Source organism: Vigna angularis, chromosome 4 (genome assembly GCF_016808095.1).
Source record: "Vigna angularis cultivar LongXiaoDou No.4 chromosome 4, ASM1680809v1, whole genome shotgun sequence".
NCBI classification, from domain to species: Eukaryota; Viridiplantae; Streptophyta; class Magnoliopsida; order Fabales; family Fabaceae; genus Vigna; species Vigna angularis.
This window is the reverse complement of record NC_068973.1, coordinates 24,790,976-24,813,716: the sequence shown is the minus strand read 5'-3', so window position 1 is coordinate 24,813,716 and position 22,741 is coordinate 24,790,976. Positions and strand designations below refer to the sequence as shown.

General features: G+C 36.6%; 2 protein-coding genes across 2 annotated transcripts; one reads left to right on the top strand and one right to left on the bottom strand.

Annotated features, from left to right (window-relative positions):
* Positions 1-7,675: 7,675 nt before the first annotated feature.
* On the bottom strand, positions 7,676-9,276 carry LOC108330354 (uncharacterized). Its single transcript, XM_052876481.1, has 3 exons — positions 8,426-9,276; positions 8,131-8,284; positions 7,676-7,993 (listed from the first exon to the last, which is right to left on the bottom strand). Exons 1-3 carry the CDS (start codon positions 9,274-9,276, stop codon positions 7,676-7,678), a joined length of 1,323 nt encoding a protein of 440 aa, XP_052732441.1.
* A 10,478-nt stretch (positions 9,277-19,754) lies between these two features.
* Positions 19,755-22,532, top strand: LOC108330355 (uncharacterized). Its single transcript, XM_017564842.1, has 2 exons — positions 19,755-19,943; positions 22,194-22,532. Exons 1-2 carry the CDS (start codon positions 19,755-19,757, stop codon positions 22,530-22,532), a joined length of 528 nt encoding a protein of 175 aa, XP_017420331.1.
* Positions 22,533-22,741: the final 209 nt, after the last annotated feature.

Here is a 22,741-nt window from a genome sequence, read left to right as displayed (position 1 = left end):
TTTAACCCTTATATAATTTATGGATTTAACTAATATTAACATGCATGTATATTACTAATTCATTTGTTAATAGTTGTTTTCTCGTTTCAAATAATATTAAAGTCATAATATTGAATAAAAATGTTAAAAAGTTAAAAAATAAAAATAAAAGTCAGCATTTTTAAAGTGTGATTTATTTTGAAAAGATTAGTCTATTTCAAGAAGCGAAAATGTAAAGATTCTCAAGATCGTATAATTTACTCACCAATTATTTAAGGTGACACATTTTTAAATGTAATGTATTGAAGCAGCGAAAAGTTGACTCTTAATTAGATCATTCACTAGCTAAATATATTTTTAATTTCTAAGCATGATATTCAATTTAGCTATGTTGAGTACGAGGGCTTTGGAAGGTAAATAAAGTTTTGGATTCAAAACAAGTAGTACAAACACTTTAAGTATTGTGTTGATAATGTGTATTTAAGTGAAAATGCAAAGCTAAAAAGGAGTGTTGTCAAATATATGTGGGAGAATACATTTGATTTTTGATGTATGAATCGTTGTACCAAGGCTTTATGATTGCAAATGCTCATTATATTGACTAAAATTGGAAATTAAATAATTTTTTATTTTATTAATTAGATAATTCACTCACATGTTAGAACTAATAGGTAAGGTACCCGAAGTTCTTATTCTTAAGGATTAGGAATAAAAGTCAAAATATTTTGTTCCACATTGAGTGGCATCTCTTCTAATGATAGGATGGTGAAAATTTCAAAAGAAAGACTTAATTTGCATAATTTTTTATGATATAAAAGACATATATTTCAATGTGAGATGTTGTGCACATATATTAGACCTTATGTTTCAAAAAGAGTTGAAGTCAATAATTAATAATGTTTTGTATAAATTTATAGAAAATACATCAAAAGGGAGTTTAAAGAGAATTCCAAAAATACGTTGAAGAAATATACTTAGTGAAGTAAGTGGTTGAAGAAATACGTCGGAGTGTCTTTTGTAGGCACCCTTTCCCATGGCTAAAACAAGGAGAAGAACCTGGATGATGGGGCGGACAACTTTGAATGCTTTGAGTAAGGGATCTCATCCCTACCTGAAACATTTTGACGTCCACCAAGGAGTTGAATGACATTCCATGTAACCATAAGGAACCAGATGAACGTTCGGTCTCAACATCACTACTCCAGCCACAACCAAAAAAATAATTATTATCGACGGCCAAAATCCTTCGGAAACGGCTAAAAGCCTTCGGTAATGCGATTTTTCCGACGGACAAATGACTGTCGGTAATATTGTTGTCGGTAACATTTACCGACGGCTTTTGGCCGTCGGTATTTACCGAAGGCTTTACCGAAGGCCAAAAGCCTTCGGTAAATACGTCGATCTGGTTCATCTTCTTCCTCTTTCCCCTTCTCCTGTATCCTTCGTTTTTCAGTTTTTTTTACCCAAATTTCTTCATTCCTAAACCAAAACAACAATTTTATTCATTCCAAAACCAAAATCAGAGGCTACACTTCGGTTCTTTAATTGTTTTAGAAACCCTAAAATTGAAAAAATCCCAAATGGCAGTGAAGCTTGCACGGTGGTGTTCTCCCATGGCAACGGTGGTGCTCTCCAGCGACGGCAGCGGCGCTTCACCCACGGCAGCGGCGCTTCTCCCACGGCAGCGGCGCTTCTCCCACGGCAGCGGCGCTTCTCCCACGACAGCAGTGGCGTCCTCCCACGGCAGCGGCGCTTCTCCCACGGTAGCAGCGCTTCTCCCACGGCAGCGGCACTTCTCCCACGGTAGCGGCGCTTCTGCCACAACAGCGGTGGCGTCCTCCCACGCAGCGGTCGCGTCCTCCCAAAGGCAGCGATGGCGTTCTCCCAGCGGCACCGGTGACAGTGTGGGAAGATGGTTGCACAGCTGAGAAAAATGGGGGCAGAGAAGGTGAGAAAAGGTGAGAAATATAGCAGAGAAAGCGATTTGTGAGTGATAAAAATGTATAAACTTTGCGCAGAGAGAGTGAAAAAATGGGCAGGAATTTTGCCACTCTTTTTACCGAAGGCTTTACCGAAAGCTTTTGGCCGTCGGTAATTACCGAAGGCTTTACCGAAGGATTTTGGCCGTCGGTAATTACCGAAGGCCCATATCCGTCGGTAAAATACATTTTTTTTCATCCGTCGGTAAAAGCCGTCGGTAATGCATCATTTACCGACGGAACTAAGTCCGTCGATAAAAAGCCGTCGGTAATTCCATGTTTTATTGTAGTGAGCCAAACTCTAGTCGATTGGCCCTGACCAGTAACAATAAAAAGTCTCATCACCGACACAAACAAACTTCGAAACACAAACATACATATATTTTTTGATAACTATTTTTTATATAACCATCTTAAATTTATTTTATTATTTTTTGTTGAATAATTTAATTTATATTTTAATTAAATATTCAACTATTGAATTGGTCACCACCGTAGGGGGTCAAAACCGCTACACGTCGGACCCAATTCTAATGCCACTATCACCATGATCGAAAGATATGCAGGTATTGCTTGTGGATACACAATGGTACTTCCATACTTCCTTCTTTCTAAAATACCAAAACCCGCCACCTTCTTAGTTGCGTGGTAGGTCACGTGATCAACCATCCTTTTCTAAGACGGGGAAGCTGTTGAAAACGGAGGCATCATCAACAAATAAAGGAGAAAGGGATTCGTGTGACGTACACGCCTGAAGTGGTGACAGACGAGGTCGCGGACCTCGCTATTGGCTTGATGCTGGCACTCCTCAGGAGAGAATTGCATCTGGCGGAAGTAACTGGTCCTTGAGCGACATCTTTAATTGCCACAATGTCATACGACCCAGTTGGATTCAGGCTTGAATCATTCATGTGTGCGAGATCACTGCTTGGATATTGAACCTTTATTTCTGCACTAGGTCCAAGCTAGTGACCGCGAAGGCCATTTGGTCCTAAAAATGAGTGTTTGGACAAAGTCTCCTTATCTGGAGCAGGTAGACTAAGAGATAGTTTCTGAAACTACTTATCAATAGGCCTGGAATCTGATAATGACATACTATTATAATTCCATGAAGAGTGTGAGCTGAAGCCAGAAGGCCGTTTTAAATCCACACTCAAGTTATAACTTTTAGTGACAATCGGCCACTCCAAAGATGAATTTACAGAACTTTGCAAAGCCTTATTGAAGCCATTTTCCTTGGGCAATGAATCTTTTACATGCAAGTCTTTTAATTTTTCCACCCGGCGTTTAAACTCGGGCTTCAAAGATTCAACATCATCCAATATAGGTCGTCGTGATCTCTTCTTATAAGTTGCTCTTTTATTGGGCAACGAAGCATGATAATCTTGATGATATGATACTTGCCTGCTTGAAGAGGTTATCGACAATCCAATATTATTAGCATAGGTGAACCTCCATACAAGTCATGGTTAACGTCCTCCTCAGTTCTTCTGTAGGTCACAAGGCATTAGGCACTAATGTCCAAGCCATGACACATCTTAATATGAATATCTCATTTTTTATCTTTAAACGTTCAACTAAAAACCGAACGGTCTCGCTTGCCCAGTCGTCTAGCCTTATAAAATAAAATACATTAATATTAATTGTTTAACGTCATAAATGTGTTAAAGTCTGTTTGTCTAACATTTTTTCTGATCATTTACGTAACTCCTAGCATCTGTCGCTCGGTGAGGAACACTTTCGTAGCTCTCACCATGCTTCCATAGCTCCTAGTGTCTGCCACACGGTGAGGAATACTTCCATAGCTCTTACCTGAGCCTCTTCGACCTAGGGAACGCTTGCGTAGCTCCTAGAGTTTGTCGTTCGGTGAGGAACACTTCTGTAGCTCTCACTTGAGCCTCTTCGACCTAGGAAACGTTTTTGTAACTCCTAGCATCCGCCGCTCGGTGTAGAGAGGAATGAAGATCTAAAGTGCATCGAAAATAAACTCTTTAATACAACGTGAGCAGCCTCTCTTAAGATCATAATAATCCCTAGGCACATCTTCCAATAAAGAGCTTATTTGAGCTTGGGGGACTTTTGTATTGTATGACCACCCAGTCAGCCAAGGACCGAGCGGTCCACCATCCAGCAAGGAAATGATCGGTCCAGAACTGATAGCTTCGTCTAGATGTGGAATTACCAGAGACCATCGTGAAAATTGAATCAGTGGAAGAAAACGGCAACTAGCAGCGAAGTAGGTGTGATGTGGTGGCTGTTTGGAATGGAGGTAGTGCTTTGGTGAGATGACTACAGCTCAGACGACCTTCCATTCAAGGAAGGAAGCTATAGGGGTGAATGAATAAGCAAAGGAATGACTCTCGGTGGCAGAGAACATCACTGGAAATTGCATCAGCAAAAATTCTCATATATTCCAAAAGTGGAATTACAAGTAAGGCTAAGGTGAATTTATAGGAGATTCACCTAGCCTTGTACGGTACTGATGAAAGCCATAATTTGTGGATCATAGCCCACGTGGCAAAGCATGAAATGTGTTGAAAATATAGAAGCTTGCACAAAATACACGTGCATAAAAGCAACAACAAACACGTTGACACTCAGCCTCTTTGCTTGGACTTCTTCTATCCTTCCCCGTGTGCTGGTTTGGGCCATTCGGGATCATCTGATTAGGCTCCTGGATTCCACTCAAAGCATGCAAAGAACTCTTGACCTTCCGGAAAGGAATCTTCAAGGTTCTCTTGGAGCTTTTTGACCATCCTTCGAGTGATTGGACCTTGGTGTGTCATCGTGCTTCGTCCCCACGTATCATGTCCTCCCCCTTGGGAAGGATTTATCCTCAAATCCAGAGGATCTTCATCATCAGTGGCATATCCTGCAAAAGGTTTAAGGTCAGATACATTAAAGGTAGAGTGGACGCCATATTCGAGCGGAAGATCTATCTAATAACCATTGTTATTAATCCTCCGCAAAACTTTAAAAGGACCATCTCCTCTAGGATTGAGTTTGGACTTTCTTAGATGTGGAATTCTTTCTTATCTAAGATGAATCCAAACTAGATCACCTTCATTGAAGATCATCTCTTTTTTTCCTTTATTGTAGATCTTGGCATATCTCTCATTTTGTTGTTGAATTTGGTTTCTAACCCTTTGATATAATTCTTTAATAAACTTAGATTTAGATACCCTTTCTTGATGAACAAAGTCAAATGATTTAGGAAGCGGTATTAAATCCAAAGGTGTTAAAGGGTTGAATTCGTAAACAACCTCAAAACAAGAGATTTTAGTAGTTCCATGAACTACTCTATTGTAGGCAAACCCTACATGAGGAAGATTTTCATCCCAAGATTTGTGGTTTCCTTTTAGAACTACTTTCAATAAGGTTGATAGAGATCTATTTACTACTTTAGTTTGGCCATCTGTTTGGGGATGACAAGTAGTAGAAAAAGAAAGCTTAGTCCCTAATCTAGACCATAAGGTCCTCCAAAAGTGACTAAGAAATTTTGTATCTCTATCAGAAATGATAACTCGAGGGAGTCCATGAAGTTTGACCACATCTCTAAAGAATATCTTAGCAATGTTGCTTGCATCATCTACTTTGTGGCAAGGTATGAAATGAGCCATTTTACTAAAACGATCCACTACCACAAAGATAGAATCAAAACCCCTTGAAGTTCTTGGGAGTCCTAGGACAAAATCCATGCTAATTTCTTCCCAAGGGGTTGAAGCAACATTTAAAGGAGTATAGAGTCCATAAGGCATTGCTTTAGATTTTGATTCTAAACAAGTGATCACTTGTAGCAATGTCTTTGGACGTCTTTCCTCATGTGAGGCCAAAAGAATTTTTCTTTTAACATGCCAAGAGTTTTCTCTACCCCAAAGTGCCCCATTAATCTTCCCTCATGCATTTCCTTGACAAGGAGCTTTTTATGTGATCCTTGGGGTATACAGATTTTTCCTTCTTTGAAAAGATACCCCTCTTTCACATAAAAACCTCCTTGAGCCTTGTTTAGGCAATCTTCATAAATTTGGGAGAACTCAGGATCTTGAGTGTACAATTCAATTATGTTATCAAAGCCAAGAATTTGAGCTCCTAATGTGGCCAAAAGATTATTTCGTCTGGATAAAGCGTCTGCCACAATATTAGACTTCCCTTTCTTGTATTTGATAACATAGGAGAATTGTTCAATAAATTCTAACCACTTAGCATGTCTCTTTTGCAACTTGTGTTGGCTCTTCAAATACTTGAGTGATTCATGATCATTATGAATGATAAACTCTTTAGAAACAAGGTAATGTTCCCAAGTTTGAAGAGCCCTCACAAGAGCATAGAGCTCTTTATCATAGGTGGGGTAATTACAAGTGGCCCCATGAAATTTTTCATTAAAGTAAGCAATGGGGCGACCTTCTTGTAATAACACAGCACCTATGCCAAGACCAGAAGCATCACATTCTAGCTCAAAAGTTTTAGAAAAATTGGGTAGAGCTAGAATGGGTGCTTAAGTAAGCTTCTCTTTGAGTAGCTCAAAGGCTTTTTGTTGTTTTTCTCCCCAATGGAATGTAACATCCTTTTTCACCAACTCATTGAGAGGTGATGCAACAATAGAGAAGTTAGGAACAAATCTTCTATAAAAGCTTGCCAAACCATGGAAGCTCCTTACTTCTCCTACATTCTTTGGGGGTGGCCAATCTTGGATGGCCTTTATTTTCTCAGGGTCAACATGGACCCCATTATTATTGACTACAAAACCCAGAAAGATGACACTATCAACATAGAAGGTGCATTTGTCAATATTTGCAAACAATTGATTGGTTCTAAGAATTATCAAGACAACTCTCAAATGTTTTTCATGGTTTTGTAAATTTTGACTATACACTAGAATGCCATCAAAATAAACAACTACAAACTTCCCAATGCAATCCCTTAAGACATGGCTCATAAGTCGCATGAATGTGCTTGGAGCATTAGTAAGGCCAAAAGGCATCACTAGCCACTCATATAGTCCAAACTTAGTCTTAAAAGCAGTTTTCCACTCATCACCTTCTTTGATTTTGATTTGGTGATATCCGCTTTTGAGATCTATTTTGGAAAATATTTGGGCTCCATTCAATTCATCTAACATATCATCAAGCCTAGGGATGGGATGTCTATATTTTATTGTGATGTTGTTGATAGCCCTACAATCACAACACATGTGCCATTTTCCATCTTTCTTGGGCACCAACAACACATGCACATCACATAGGCTTAAGCTCTTTTGAACCCAGCCCTTATCCAACAAGTCTTGGACTTGTGACTCAATCTCTTTTGTCTCTTGGGGGTTAGTCCTATAGGCAGGCCTATTAGGAAGAGTTGCCCCAGGTACAAAGTCAATTTGATGCTCTATTCCCCTTAAGAGTGGAAGCCCAATTGGAATTTCTTTGGGAAATATATCATTAAATTCTTGTAAAAGTTATTGGATTGAAAGAGAAAGAGTAGAAGTTCGAGACTTACTAGATGTACAAGTAAGTGTTCCTTGACACAAGAGCACGTATGAAGGTTTCTCAACATGAAGAGTATTTTCTAAAGTCTTTTTATTCAAAAGGACTTCATGTTGAGTGACCTTGTGGGAGGGAACACTATGCTCCCACTCCTCTTTTTCATCCCTAAGGATCACTCTTCTCTCTTTTTTTTGACTTTTTTTTTTTTGCTTCTTTTTCTTGCTCTCTATTGAGCTTCATTTATGCTTGATCTTTGGCCACCTGGGTAGGTGACAAAGGATGAAGCACAAATTTCTTGTCATCCTTGTGCATAGTTATGATATTGGTGAGACCATGGTGGGTAGTGTTATGAACAAATTGCCATGGTCTCCCCAATAGCACATGGCAAGCTTCCATGGGAACTATATCACAAATAACTTCATCTTTGAAGTTCCCAATAGAAATTTCCAATTTAACTTGATTCTTAACTGTTATATCCCCATCTTCATTTAGCCAATGAAGTTTGTAAGGTTTTGGATGGGGTATCACAACAAGATTTAGTTTTTCAACCAGCCTGTGCTACAACAATTGCAGCAAGATCGACTATCAATAATGAGAGAACAAGTTTTTTCTTGAATTAGACATCTTGTATGAAAGATGTTCTCTCTTTGTGATAAGTGTTCTGGGCTTGGTTGACTACTAAGCACCCTTCTCACCATGAGAAGTTGACCCTCTTCAACAAATGCTTCCTCTTTTTCTGTTTGCTCATTCTCACTCTCACTGGTGGGGGATTCACTTTCACTGCTATAGATGTCACTACCTCTTAAGATGATTGTTCTTTTGGTAGGACATTGAGCAGGGATATGACCCCTACCCAAACATTTAAAAAACTTTATCTCACTAGTGCGAGTGTGTGAAGAGGATTCTTGTTTGGGTTTTTCAACTATCTTGGCTAGAGGTTTGAGGGGCTATTTGTCTTTAACAATTTTTTGTTCAAAGGGGGATTGAAACCTTTTAGTAGAAGTTTTTTGCAAAATTTGTTGTTCTACCTTGATACACATTTGAACAAGACTATCCAAATTTATATAAGGTAGTAGTTCAACCCGATCTCTAATTTCAAAATTGAGCCTACTAAAAAATCTGGCCATTGTGAGTTCATCTGTTTCTTCAATTTTTGCCCTTAACATGTATAGCTCCATCTTTTGTTTATATTGTTCCACAGACATATATTTTTGTTGTAATCTTTGGAGCTTATCCATGAGTTCTCTATGGTAATAGGAGAGAATATGTCTCCTCCTAAGGGCATTTATCAAATCATTCCAATATTGTATTGGAGGGTTATTGTGGCGCCGTCTCTCCTCAACTATGGCAGTCCACCAATACATGGCATACCCTTGAAAGCTGAGGGTAGCCAAAGGAACTTTTCTTTCTCCACTAATTTGGTGGCAAGAAAAAAGTTGCTCCACCTTCATTTCCCAATCTAGAAAGGCTTCTACATCATCTTTTCCATAAAAATGAAGCAAATTAATGTTGACTTCCCTAGGAGGAGGGGGTTCGTGAGGTTCTCGCCTATGCCTTCTTGAAGAAGAATGTTCTTCATAGTAGTCTCCTACTCGGAAACCTTCTCTCTCATGGTTGGACTCCCAACTCCTACTTCCTTTAGCTCGACTTTGCTCATCTCTCATGATTGTCAACTCATCTTGAAGGATGGTAATTTGTCTTTCTCTATCTTGTTGCGCATGTTCAATTTTTCTATCAGTATCAATTCTCCACTGAGTTAGCTCTCTGAGTTGTTTTGCAATGTCATTGAGAGTAGTTTGTTCCTCAGAGTCACTAATTCTCTGAGAATGACGTCTAGACATCTTGTTATTATAAAAGTTTTCTTGTGTTAAAAAAAATTAGCTTTCACCAAAAAACAAATTCTAGGTAAGAGAGGTGAACCACTAGGGTTGCTTAAATACCAAGTCTTGCCTTGCCAAAAGTGTTCTAGGTTACTTACTTAGTTAATGTAACTCAAAATTACTTTTAAGATCACAAGAATGTGAGTTACTTAAGCAAAGAAAAAAAAACTTAGACTCTAAGTTCGGAGTCTAAGATTTTGCCTATGCGCTTGCAAGAATTGAAAGAAATGAGAGCTCCTAAGTGAGGTTTGGAACTTTGGATCCAAGACACACTCACTGTCTACCCATGTTAAGGAGAAAATAAAAAAAAAACTCAAAGTTTGCAAGTGATGGAAGAACACTTGAGAATTCTTCAAGGTCACTTGCTTAATGGCCAATTACAAAGAATTGAAATGAGGGAACAAGTACAAGGTACACAAAAATGGAAAAGAAAATGTAGTAATGCAGCTTTGGCTTCTCAAAACAAAAGAACTAGGCTAGTTTAAACGAATCTCACAGCTGCCACTGGTGTATTCTGCTGCTGCACAAAGCTCTCAAATTTTGCAAATCTAGCCGTGAACAAAAACTGCACTAGAGCTAAATCACATGCTTGATTCTTCATCCACTCCACTTCCTATGATGCTACATTGGATGTATAGGAGTTTGAGCTATATTGCACCTACACAAAGGACCTTACACATATCACAACAACACAATTTAAAGCCAGTACAACGCTGTAATGCTGCCAGAGTTTGCAATCAAAGTGATAGCAACACAAGTTCTTTTATCAAACAGGTTGTGTGTAGGATGGCCAAGAAATCCAAAATCAAGCAATTAATCGGGTAGCAAACAAGGAGGCACCTCAAGATGATCCTATGATTAGTTCTAGAGTGGATTAAGAAAGCAAGAAAAGAACACAAGTTGAAGTGGAGCTCAAATCAGGGGTGCAATGCAGATGATACAAACTGTTTGTGAAAATGCCACAGACATTTGAGTTTGGTGCAAAAATCTGACTTTGGTATTTCAGTTTTCGAAATTGGTTGCACTGGTCCAGTTAGCTTCTTAATTTCATTCCAAACTCTTTTGAATGTTTTGAATTCTTTTATATGGACCTAAGCTTTTGCTACAACCCTCAAACAATAACTAATTCACCAATTCAGTGTTGATAAAATTTGCTGCAACAACTAGTTTTGGCCAAAAATGTGCTTAAAATTGGATGAGTGAGATAGTGAAAATGTACAGAACTGTTTATGTTCGAATTAGTTTTGCACAAACATGTTTAATTAATGAATATAAACTTGTTTGAATGGTTTTTCTTGGCAGATTCAACTTACAACACAATTTGGCATATCCAGTTAATGTGCATTGCAAAATAAGCAACTCTAGTATCCAAATTTTAAGGCAGAGTTTCAAACAACTTTTGGACAATGAAAATGACTCCAAGACAACAATTGAAAGTTGCTCAAAGTAGCAGAAAAACGTATTGGATGGTTGGCAAAGATCTAAATGCTCAAACCAGATTTAAAACACAAAAATGACCCAACAAGATCTGATTGTACATTTGCCATCAAGCTCATTCAAACGAATTTCATAGCTCTTTGATGATGGACAGAGTTTACTTCCAATCAGAATTCAATTGACTCACAGCAAATTAAATTGCAGCTCATTACATCAGATTTAATTGACAAATGAAACAAAGCATAACAATGCACATTACTTGACATTACAGAACAGAAATGATAAACAAAATGACTCAAACACTGAAATGGGCCGATTGAAAATGATAATACGAATAAAGCAATAAAAGCTGGAAAAACACAGACTCAACAGAACTTAAAAACAGCAACCAGAAATGGGTGATTTAATGGACAGGACACGTTCAAATCAAAACAGATAAAGGAACAAAATGACAGTGAAGGAAAACCAAACAACTGGACTTAGTTGGATGGAAGAATGCCATGGCTCTGAATACCACTTGATAGCTTCATCCATATGTGGAAACAGTAGAGACCATAGTGAAAACTGAATCAGTGGAAGAAAACGACAACTGGCAGCGGAGTAGGTGTGATGTGGTGGCTGTTTGGAATGGAGGTAGTGCTTTGGTGAGATGGCTACAGCTTAGACGACCTTCCATTCAAGGAAGGAAGCTATAGGGGTGAATGAATAAGCAAAGGAATGACTCTCGGTTGCAGAGTGTCTGGAAATTGCATCAGCAGAAATTCTCATATATTCCAAAAGTGGAATTACAAGTAAGGCTAAGGTGAATTTATAGGAGATTCACCTAGCCTTGTACGGTGCTGATGAAAGCCATAATTTGTGGATCATAGCCCACGTGACAAAGCATGAAATGTGCTGAAAATATAGAAGCTTGAACAAAATACATGTGTATAAAAGCAACAACAAACACGTTGGCACTCAGCCTCTTTGCTTGGACTTCTTCTATCCTTCCCCGTGTGCTTGTTTGGGCTATTCTGGATCATCTGATTGGGCTCCTGGATTCCACTCAAAGCATGCAAAGAACTCTTGACCTTCTGGAAAGGAATCTTCAAGGTCCTCTTGGAGCTTTTTAACCATCCTTCGAGTGATTGGACCTTGGTGTGTCATCATGCTTGGTCCCTACGTATCAAGAAAAGTCATTAAGTGATAATTAATTTGGGTAATAATAACAATTAATGGGTAGTTAAGTAGAATAATAGTTATTTATTGGTGATTAATGAGTCAAACCTAATGGTAAGCTCATTATAATATTTATAAATATATGTCTGAGGTAATTAATCTAATTACTAATCTTTATTACAAGATTATTACGCAAAGTCACTGACTTGAGCGTCAGATTGTCTTTTGCAGGCACCCTTCCTCACGACTAGGACAAGAAGAAGAGAGAACAACATAACTTGGATGATGGAGTGGACAACTTTGAATAATTTGAGTAAAGGATCTCAACCCTATCTGAAACATTAATCTATTTGAAGTTTTTGTGTTATGAATTAAACATGCATAAGAAGTAGATACAATGGTTGATAGTACATGTTAGTTAAAGAAAAAATGTATATAAAAAACGAAAAAGAATAAATATGGTGATGTGTTGATATCTATAAACTTAGGATGAATATATAAATAATTTTTCACCTTTTTTAGGAGTGAAAACTTCTATTTACGTTAAGTTTATGAAAGTCATTTATGTTTTGAAGTATGTTTAAACGAGAACATTTAAAGACTTTGGTTACTGAATAGTTTGATCAATTAGTGGTTTTTTATATCAGTAATTTCTTCAAGTTTTAGAAGAAAATGATGTATGTGCTTGCATTTATATGAAAATATACGCAGTTTAAAGTTTTTCATATTTTATTTTATAAAAAAAATTATTATAATTGATAAGTTAACTAATCTGGCTTTTACTTATGAAGAATCGTATAAATGGTTTAATATTTTATTTTAATTTTATATTTTTTTTTCATGATATATAATTTACTTGTGTTTCATAATATAATTTTTTAGTTTAGTGTGATCTTTGTATTTATTTTTTTTTCTTTTATATTTTAATATTTTTTATATAATGCCAATTAATTGATGAATTTTCAAGTGTCAATATAATTAAAATATCAAAGTTTAGAATAATGTGTAACATAAATTTATTTGAAATAATAAATATTTTGTACTTTTACTATGTTTGTTTATGTATTATTATATACATTTTAACTAATTGGGTTCTATCTTTTCCTATGTTAAATTATAGTTTTCTTTCCCGTAAACATGTTATGAATTAGTTGGATAAGACTGATATATATTATTTTTTTGGACAAATTATGATTCTTTTTATAGACATGTTAAATAGTCTTATTCAAGACAAAATCTTATTTATTTATTTGGATAACTGATAGAATTTATTGAATGTATAAATGGTTTGTGATCACTTTTATTTTCCACTAGACCAATAAATAGTTAATTGACATAACAAAAAGTTAAACTAGATTAGAATACATGATATATATATATATTAAACATTTATATATGATAGAGAAATTAAAAAGTGAATTCATTGGCTTCAAGAGAATCCTAGAGAGAAGGAGCACCCAACAGAAGCGTCACGTGAGCAGAACTTTCCTTTGATGGAGTTTCGACCGTTCAACGGACCGCCGCCATTCATCAAAGCATTTTTTGTTGTCGTTCCGCTATTTGGAAGAACAACGGCCACCGAAAGTGCCACCTTTCCGTCGTTCCGCTACCGTTCCGCCATTCCTTTCACCAATCCTTTGTTGTTGTTCGATGGGTTTGAGTTGTTTTATAAATTTTTTTAGCATTTAGGGGTTTTTTTTGTTTTATGAGTCTTATTGGGATATTTTTAACATTATTTGGTGTAGTGTAATTGAGGGACTTGGTCAATAGAGTGAAGTTCTTCATAGATTTAGGGTTTTTATGTATTTAAATAGAAATCATATTTTTGTATGCAGTTAGTCCTTAAACACTTTTGCAAGACAAAATGGATAGGTGCTTTGAACCAAAGGATCAGTTTTGGCTAGGAATTCAGTCTTATCTACCCTCATTTTTCTAATTCAATTATAGTTTTAGTCCAAGGTAGAGTTTGCTTGCATATATTGGCACCTAAAGCCCTAGGGGCCTTGTCATGAATGCATATATTAGAGAAATGGAAATAAAAATTATTATCATGCTTTCACCTAACTTCGTGTGCTTTTAGAATCAGTTAGTTCTTTTGATATATATTTTTGTTGAAAAACTAATCTTATTCCATATATGCTTGATGCGGACACACAAATGAGCATCCAAAGAAAGCATGGAATGGAAACATAAAGTCTTGTTGAATTTTGTTTTAATCTTTTCAAATTTGTATTCCTTGTTTCAATTTTAATGTGTGTACAAAGACATACACCTCATTAGCAAATTTTCCAGTTTGATTTTTATTTTTTAACTTGTTCTGTTCCTGCTTTATATTTATGAAACAGAGATCAAGGAAAGGTTTTGGCCAAAGCTTCGAGATAATGTTGTGTGATGATAAGCAACATGACATGCAAAAGACTGTTGCATTTATAAAACGATTATTGAGAAAAGAGCTGGACAGGACTGCATTATCACTACAACTATATGAACAATATAAGAAACAAAAGAAACAATCAAAACCAAGGAGATGATCAACCATTGCATTGTGATGTGTGGCCCCATAGGTTTTAACAATTGTTGCATCTTATCTTCATTGCTTCCATAGCGTCTAATTTTTAAGTTATGCAGTTAAAGTTCTAGAAAAGAATCGTAACTTGGAGATAAAGTTCGATATAAATGTCATAATCATTTACTAGACATCACTTGTATGTAAAATAAGTCTTAAAAAAAAATTTGCACTTCAAAATCAATGTCATTTTCAAAGTTGAGATGCATGTGCAAAACATTTGTCTAAACTCCCTACTTATTTATCTTTTACTACCAATGTAGTTTCTGCACTAAGAGTTCTAGAAAAAATGGTAACTTGGGGATAGAGTTCGATATAAATGTCATAATCATTGGCTAGACATCACTTGTATGTGAAATAAGTGTTAAAAAATTTTGCACTTCAAAATCAGTGGCAATTTCAAAGTTGACCTGTCTATGCAAAACTTTTTCCTAAACTCTCCACTTACTTGGTCTTTGCTACTAATGCAGTTTTTACACCAAGAGTTCTAGAAAAAATGGCTCCTTGGGGATGTAGGAAAATGTGGTCATCATTGGTTGAACATGACTTGTAAATCCAATAATTATTAAAAAAATTCACTCATAAAATGTCATGACTTGTGTTGACCTCGCTGTGCAAAACTTTTGCCTTAGGTCTCCAGTTATTTGGCCTGTGGTAAATAAATAAATCAAATAATCATTTAAAATGAAAGAAACATTTAAATATAAAGCAAATTTTTATATTTTTTTAAGAAAGAAAAAAAGAAAAAAAGAAGAAATGATAGTATCTGTAAAAAAATTGTGTTAAAGTATTATTTTTCTTTGTAACTTAGTTCAAAGTCCTATTGTTAAAATAGAATGGCTTAGTTTCTCACACCAAGAAAGGGGAGGGGGGCTGAATTGGTGAAGTGTAAAAATATAAGCTTTCAAAATCTATTTCACAAAATAAGATGCTTTTACACTTTTCTTGAATCGCAAGTTAAAAGATATGCATTGCAGGAGTGTAGGGATCAGAGAATTCAAACGCTGATTTTTATATTGGTTCGACCAACCTGCCTACATCCAGTGTCCTTCCCACCATGGGAAGCAAATGCACTATAAAGATCAAGGTTTTTACAACAAATTTTTTACAGAGACCTCACATCAAAAGTGTAAAACACCTCTCTAACCCTCTAATCTAAATATAGGCTACAAACAAACAAGACCAGCAGTAAGAACACCCTCATCTGCTGTCTATCCCTTTGAGGCACCCTCAAAGTCAAGAACATCATTCTTCTTCCTGCAAACACCGCAGGGAATCCAAGCTAATCTTCAAAGATTGCAAATCCTGATCGCGCATAATACACCCAGTTGTGCAGATTGATCAGACGTTCAAATCAGCAAGCCTTGCTTCTCAAGAAACCTCAAGTCTTTGATCACCACGGTCAATCTTGGTTCTTGGAGCTTTTCCTTTCTTTTTTAGATCACACATCATTCTATAAAAGATATGAAAGTGTCAAATGCACAAAAGTTCTTACAGAATTCAAATCAACGTCAATTTATAGTAATACACGCATCAAACGCATTTTAATCGATTTAGCTACTAATGTAGTCGAATACATCTTGCAGTTATAATAGATTAACATCAGTCAAGCTCATTAATTGAATGCACATTTAATACAATCGACTCACAATAAATGCTTGGTCAATATATTTAAAAATATGACCATTAAAACAATTATGTCAAGCATTCAACCAGTTTTCAAAATAACAACCAACTTAGTCAAATAAAAATTGCATGCAGTAGATTAAGACAAAACTTTTCTCTTCAAAATAACTCACAACACACTTGATAAAATTTTATGCAAACACACGAGTTTTAATCGATGCATCCCATAATGTCACTAGTGCAGAATTGGCCTTTAACGTCACCTTGTAGACGTCGGACCACAAAATAACCAACGTAAATTATTGACTAGTGGCCTTTTCGTAAATAAGTTGGACACATAGACGTCTGTTAAAGGGGCACCGACGTCTATAACATTATAGACGTCGGTGCCCCTCCTAACAGACGTGTATATATGTGACAGGTAGATGAAAAGTTCTTTTTTCCGCCATATAGACGTTTGATTCCGCCATCCCGACGTCTATATACGATTATAAACGTCGGCCCCCTTGTCACTGAAGTCTATATGCCTGACAAGTAGGTGAAAAGTTGTTTTTTCCGCCATATAGACGTTTGATCCTGCCATTCGACGTCTAAATGGCCTAACAAGGTAGGTGAAAAGTTGTTTTGAACGTCATATTAGGCGAGAATAGACGTCGGGGCCCTCTGTGTCCGACATCTTGGTTCTTGTTAAATCAAAAATCGAACTCGCGGTTACGCGCACTTTATCGTCTTCCTTCTCGCCTTTTCTCTCCGCGACATTGCATTTTCGGGTGCGTTTTTTCTCTTTTGAACCGTTTAAACTTACTTTTACTCCAATTAAATTAGTCTTTGATGGATTATCTTTCATTTGAACCAATTAAAATGAGTTTTCGTTGTGTTTTGGTGCAGTTTTTCTCGTGTCTTTGGGTAGCATAGTAACACATTCTCCCTTTGCTAGTTTCCTCGTAAGGAAAGCTTGCGTCTTTTGGATGTCTTATAGCATTTCAACCCAAAACCGAACCTGGGTCATTGCCTAGTTCTCATGTCACCGTATTCGTTTTCATTGTCGATTGGAATGGAACTAGGCAAGGACCCAGATTCAATTTTCGGTTGAAATGCCATAAGAGGTCCAAAAGACACAACCATTTCTTATGAGGAAACTAGCAAAGGAAGAAGGTGCTACTACGCTACCCAAAGACACAAGCTGCAGTAGACGTCGGTTAATGCCATGTCTGACGTCTATAGAGCCCTTAGACGTATGTTAATGCCATGTTCGACGTCTATAAAGACGTCAGACCTGTAGAGTCTGACGTCCCATTAACGTCACCCACAAAGACGTCGGATCGGGATCAGACGTTAAAAGCCCAAAATAACAGACATCTAAAGCCCTTTCTGCACTAGTGTGTAATCGACTTAAAACTGTTGTTTTGCTACACATTCAAGTTCAACCAAAGTGCTTGTGGTTTTCCATTTCCAAAAACATATGTCATGCATACACATATAAAATCACATATTAAACATAGTGATATGCAATGAAAAACACAATCATGTTCACAAATATGCTTATACAGATTTGTGACAGTATGCAAAAAAATTATAACAATTAAGCACATAACATGTAACACAAAATACTTATGTGTTATTAATTATGTGTTGTCATTATCAAAAACACAGATATCACTGAGATTGTGGGTTCAGCTAAACCAGTGCTCCCCTTATCAACAATCTCAACACCTGTTGTTAAATATTGATGAAATTTATTCTAAAATTTAAAAAAATAAAAAACTACAATGATTTAATTTTTGTCGATTATCAACTAATATGATTTATAGTTAGAAAGATAAACTAAATCTACGTATTTTTTTTAAAAAAAGGTTTATATATGTTGATTAACCGATAAGGCATAAAATCAGCACAAACAACCTAAATCGATTTATAGTTTTATATTTAGGAAACTTTGTCTATCAGATTACATATGCTAAAATCCATTATTGATGAAAAATTATCACATTTAACGATTATGTCAGAAGCTTGCTTCAAATGCTCATTCAACCCATTGATATATCAGCATTTGTACTCCTTGCAAAGACATTCATTCAAATTTTAGATACATTAACTAAACTGAAACATGCATATACCAGCATTTTTTCTAGCTGTTTTTTAGAAAACTGGTATACTCAATTCTAAGCATTGAGCACCATTTTATTTTCTAGTTCTAATATTATTTACAATAAATAGTGATGTTCAAAATAGCCAACTTCTAGAAAAGCAAAAACCTACTCATGTAGTGATTGAATATAAAATAGTGTAACTTATTTATGTCATGATCAATCACTCCATAGATAATTCACATTCAGTAAGGTCAAAGACACGAATGTAATGTGTTCATTAATCAGCCACACAAAATCCTTTTGCTGGCTTGATACGTTTCACAATATAAGTGATAACTTCTTTCAATGTAGTCTTTCTTTTTTCCTTGAAGTTTCATAGCTCTGCAATAGTATACCCATCACTTGGATTGTATTCATTTATTTCTGTCAAGGCTATTACAACAACTGAATATATCTCATCTCCTCATTTTTTTCTTGAGGCTTCGTAACTTGTCATCATTTTCATTTATAATTATATGCACAAATGGAAACTCATTATGTTTTCAATATTATACTACTCTGCTATAGAAGTTTTAACGATACAAGATAAATCAGGAGCTAAAAGAGTATTTCCAAAACAGATTACACACGACTTTCTAACATATGCCAAGCCAAGTCCAAAATTCATATAGTTTATATAATTGTTTTGGTAGTGAGGTTGAGTCACCAAACACCTTCACAATTTGCTATCTTTATCTTTTCGGTCTCGCTCTAAGGTCCCTTGTCTCGCTCTTCCGTCCGGAGGTGTACCTGTTAAAGGTTCTTCGATGCCAAAGTCAGTATGTATACCGTTCAGTAATTCAATATGACAGTAATAAATGCACAGTAGATGCGAACCACCTACCTCTTACCTTTGACCTGTATTTATAGTTTTCGCCATGAGCTTGGGATTAGCAAGACGTTAATCATTGCCCAATTTCGGCTCAATGGCTTTAATCGCTGCTTACCTTAATCTTCGCATAGATAACTACAGAATTTTCCCAGTCGTTCGCTCTTGACCGTCCAGTCAGAGCGAGGATAATTCTAGGGCTATCCGGCCAGATTGACAACCCCCTTGGCATTATGATCGTCCGACCTATCTGGTACATAGGACCCCCAAGCCCTAAGCAATGTAGTTGGTGTTGGATTTTAAGTCGCCTCAAATTTGGAAACGTCGGTGTTGGAGTCCTTTTCACCGTCCACCTATTTTGAAATAGGGCTCGAGCAGGAAAGCATGTGTCGTGTGTGTGAGCTTCGGGCAATTGAAGCATCGCCTCACCTGGACCATTAATCACGGTGATGTCACTGCCCGCCTATTTTTGAAAGAGGGTTTGGGCGGGAAAACACGTGTCGCGTGTATGAGCCTCTAGCAGTTGGAGTGTCACCGCATCCAGACCGTTAATCATGGTGATTTTTAACAGTGGAGATGTGTCAACGATTTTCAAAAAAAATTCTATAAATAGAAGGGTGGGACGCTATGAATTTCATCTTTTCTCACCTCTTTCACTTCCGGTTTCAGAGTATTCTTTTTCCCCAGGTAATAAATGGTGATCGTTCATGTTGAGTCTTCGTTGGAGTTGTCGAGCAGAGGTGGCGGTGGCACGCCGGGTGGTGATGATCAGTTGTCCTCTCCTAATTCAGTGTTGTCATCGTATCTTGAAGAGTCCAACCAGGAGACGGATCCGAGGTCCCCTGTACATAGTGAGGAAGAGGTTTCGGGACCGCATTCCCTAGTACGCGGGGGAGAAAGGGTTATTTGATAACGATTTAAAATACCGTTATCTATGATGTAATTTTGATACTAAATGCACCCTTTTTGACTTAGAAACTTGCTTTGACTCATGTTTTTGCTTTAGTTTTGTGAATAAGAGAGTTGAGGTTATACTTGATGATTTTATCACCAAATTCCCTTGATTTTGTAGGCTATTAGAATGATTTGAAGGAAGAGTTAAAGTACCAAATAGTTGGAATGCAGAAAAGTCAACCAGAGTGCAAAAAAGTCAACCAGAGTGTAGAAAATTAACCAAAAAAGTCAACCACGAAGCTTGGGCGCCCAGTGGAGGCTTGGGCGGCTAGAAATCGACGCCCACCGCCGGGGCGCCCCTTTTTGGGCCCAGTTTTTGCTCTGTTTTGACTGTTTTGGACCACATCTTGTTTCTACTCTTTTTCGACTCTATTTAAAGGATCCCGACACTCTAGGTTTGGTATCTCTGGCTGGAGCAACACAACAACACACTCTTTTACTCTCTGAAGGTGAATTTGGAGGCGGAAGCTTCCTCTTCTACTCTTAGGGTTTTACTATCTCATGCTTTTCCATGGTACATCTAGTTTATCTATGTCCATGGGGAACTAAACTCTCTATGTTGTTGGGGAATGATGTAACCTTGTGAACTCTCATGTATTTGAATTGATTCTTAATCATATATGTTTTATTCATTAATTGTTAGGGAATTCATCTGTTTTAATGCTTGCTCTATTTAACTCATTTAGTTGCATGATTTATGAATTGCATGAGTGCCGGGAGGTTCCTTACAATTCAGGTTCTTGTTGAATTCTCCCAAGGGTAATATTTCTCAAGGATGAGGGTATGAGTACTTGGTCGTCTTAAGCTCTTGATCTTCAGACTTAATTTTCTAGGAACGCTAGGAATTGCACGAACTAGGAATTAAGGTAGGCTTATTGCGTCAAGGGATTGGGTTCTAAGTACTTTAGTGAGTGACGTTAACATTAATGCATAAAGAAGAATTCTTATATACATGAGAGGGAACCTGGTGAAATCTAACCCCCACAACATATTCATCTCATATTAAACAACATTTGTTCATCTCTGTGTTATTGTACTATTGATCAATTTGCATTCATATTTTATTTTATGTTTTTGCATTACAAACCAATGATCTCGTTTATTTTAAGTCTTAATTAATTAATTTATCACACGACTGTTTAGTGCCGAGAGTCCTCTGGGATACGATACTTGGTCTTACCCTTTTATATTACTTGTGTGATTTGGTACACTTGTCAATCCATCAACAAGATTTTGGTGCCGTTGCCGGGGACTCACGGTCTAAACTATTTTATTTGTCTGATTCTTAATTAATTTTGGCTTTATTTTATTTTACTTTATTTTATTTGATTTTATTTGATTTTATTTTATTCTATTTTATTTTCATATCTTTTGTTTTTATTTTTATTTTTGTACTAACAGTATTTTCTAGGATTTTGTGTCTAATGTTTGCAGGATGCAATTCGGACAAGAAATTAATTATATGGGCACTCAATTCCACCAAGGCAATTTCAACCACTGGTAGGAACCTCACTCAAGCATGGATCAAAGTCAATTTGGGTATGCTGCCGAACAATTTTATAGAGAACCACAACAACAATGGCAGCAACAACCCTCTGTATTAGAAAGATGGGCTAAGATGGATGACACACTTCAACCGATAATGTAGATGTCTGATTCTCATCATAAAAGAAATCAAGCAACATTCACAAGGATAGGGAGCCAGCTTGATCACATAATTCAGAAGCTGGACGATCTTGGGGGCAATATGGAAGTTAAACCTAAAGAGGAGTGCAACACCGTTATCACTAAGAGTGGAAAGTTTTTAGATGAGAGAAAAGAAGAAGAAAGTGTGAGTGAAAAAGAGAAAGATGTAGAGGAAAAGAAGGAAAAAGAAGAGAGTGAGGTAAACGAAAAGAGAAAAAGAGTGGAAGAAGATGAGAGAAAAATAGAGAGAAAAGAAAAAGAAAGTTTGAGTGAAAAAGAGACAGATATAGAGAAAGAAAAAGAAGAGAGTAAGAGAGAAGAAAAGAAAAAAGGAAAGGAAGAGGATAAGGAAGAAAAGAAAGAATTATATGAAAAACCTCTTCCCTACCCAAAGAGTTATTATAGGGAGGAGAAGGAAAGACAGTTTAAGCAATCCATCGAAATCTTCTAGGAAGTGGAGATTACAATTCCTATGACTAGGACATTGCAACAGGTCCCCAGTTATGTTAACTTCCTGAAGAAATTCAATAAAAAGAGAAAAAGTTCAGAGGAGGAAATAATTGAGGTACAGAGCAATTGCAGTATGATCTTGCAGAAGGCATTTCCTCTAAAAGCTAAAGATCCGGGAAGTTTCAATATCCCCTGCACTATTGGGAGTCATGAAAGAGGGAAAGCCTTAATTGATTTAGGGTCCAGTATCAACTTGATGCCCATATCTGTACTTAAAAAAATTGGTGGTCTTGAAGTCAAGCCTACAAAGAGGAAGCTGCTGAAGATAAGTTGGTGTGGACACAGAAAGGAGAACACCAAGATTAAAGTTGGAATTGGGTGATCCAGATTGATCTTAATGGTGTCAAGCTAGTGACATTAAAGAAGCGCTTGCTGGGAGGCAACCCAGTCTCTGAATTTTTTTTATCTTTTATTTTGTTTTATTTAATTTTTTTATTTAATTTTTTATTTTTTTTATTTAGTTGTGTGGTCTGAATTTGATTTTGTTTTTGTGTGTGAGTTTTTTTTAGGTTATATGCTGCTTCTGATGGT

Coding starts and splice junctions, on each gene's coding strand:
- LOC108330354 (XM_052876481.1), bottom strand. CDS start 9,276: ATGTCTAGACGTCATTCTCAGAGAATTAGTGACTCTGAGGAACAAACT. Junction 8,285..8,425: donor CAAAAAACTTCTACTAAAAG/GTTTCAATCCCC, acceptor ATGTTTGGGTAG/GGGTCATATCCCTGCTCAAT. Junction 7,994..8,130: donor AAGAGGGTCAACTTCTCATG/GTGAGAAGGGTG, acceptor CAATTGTTGTAG/CACAGGCTGGTTGAAAAACT.
- LOC108330355 (XM_017564842.1), top strand. CDS start 19,755: ATGGTGATCGTTCATGTTGAGTCTTCGTTGGAGTTGTCGAGCAGAGGT. Junction 19,944..22,193: donor TTTCGGGACCGCATTCCCTA/GTACGCGGGGGA, acceptor ACATTGCAACAG/GTCCCCAGTTATGTTAACTT.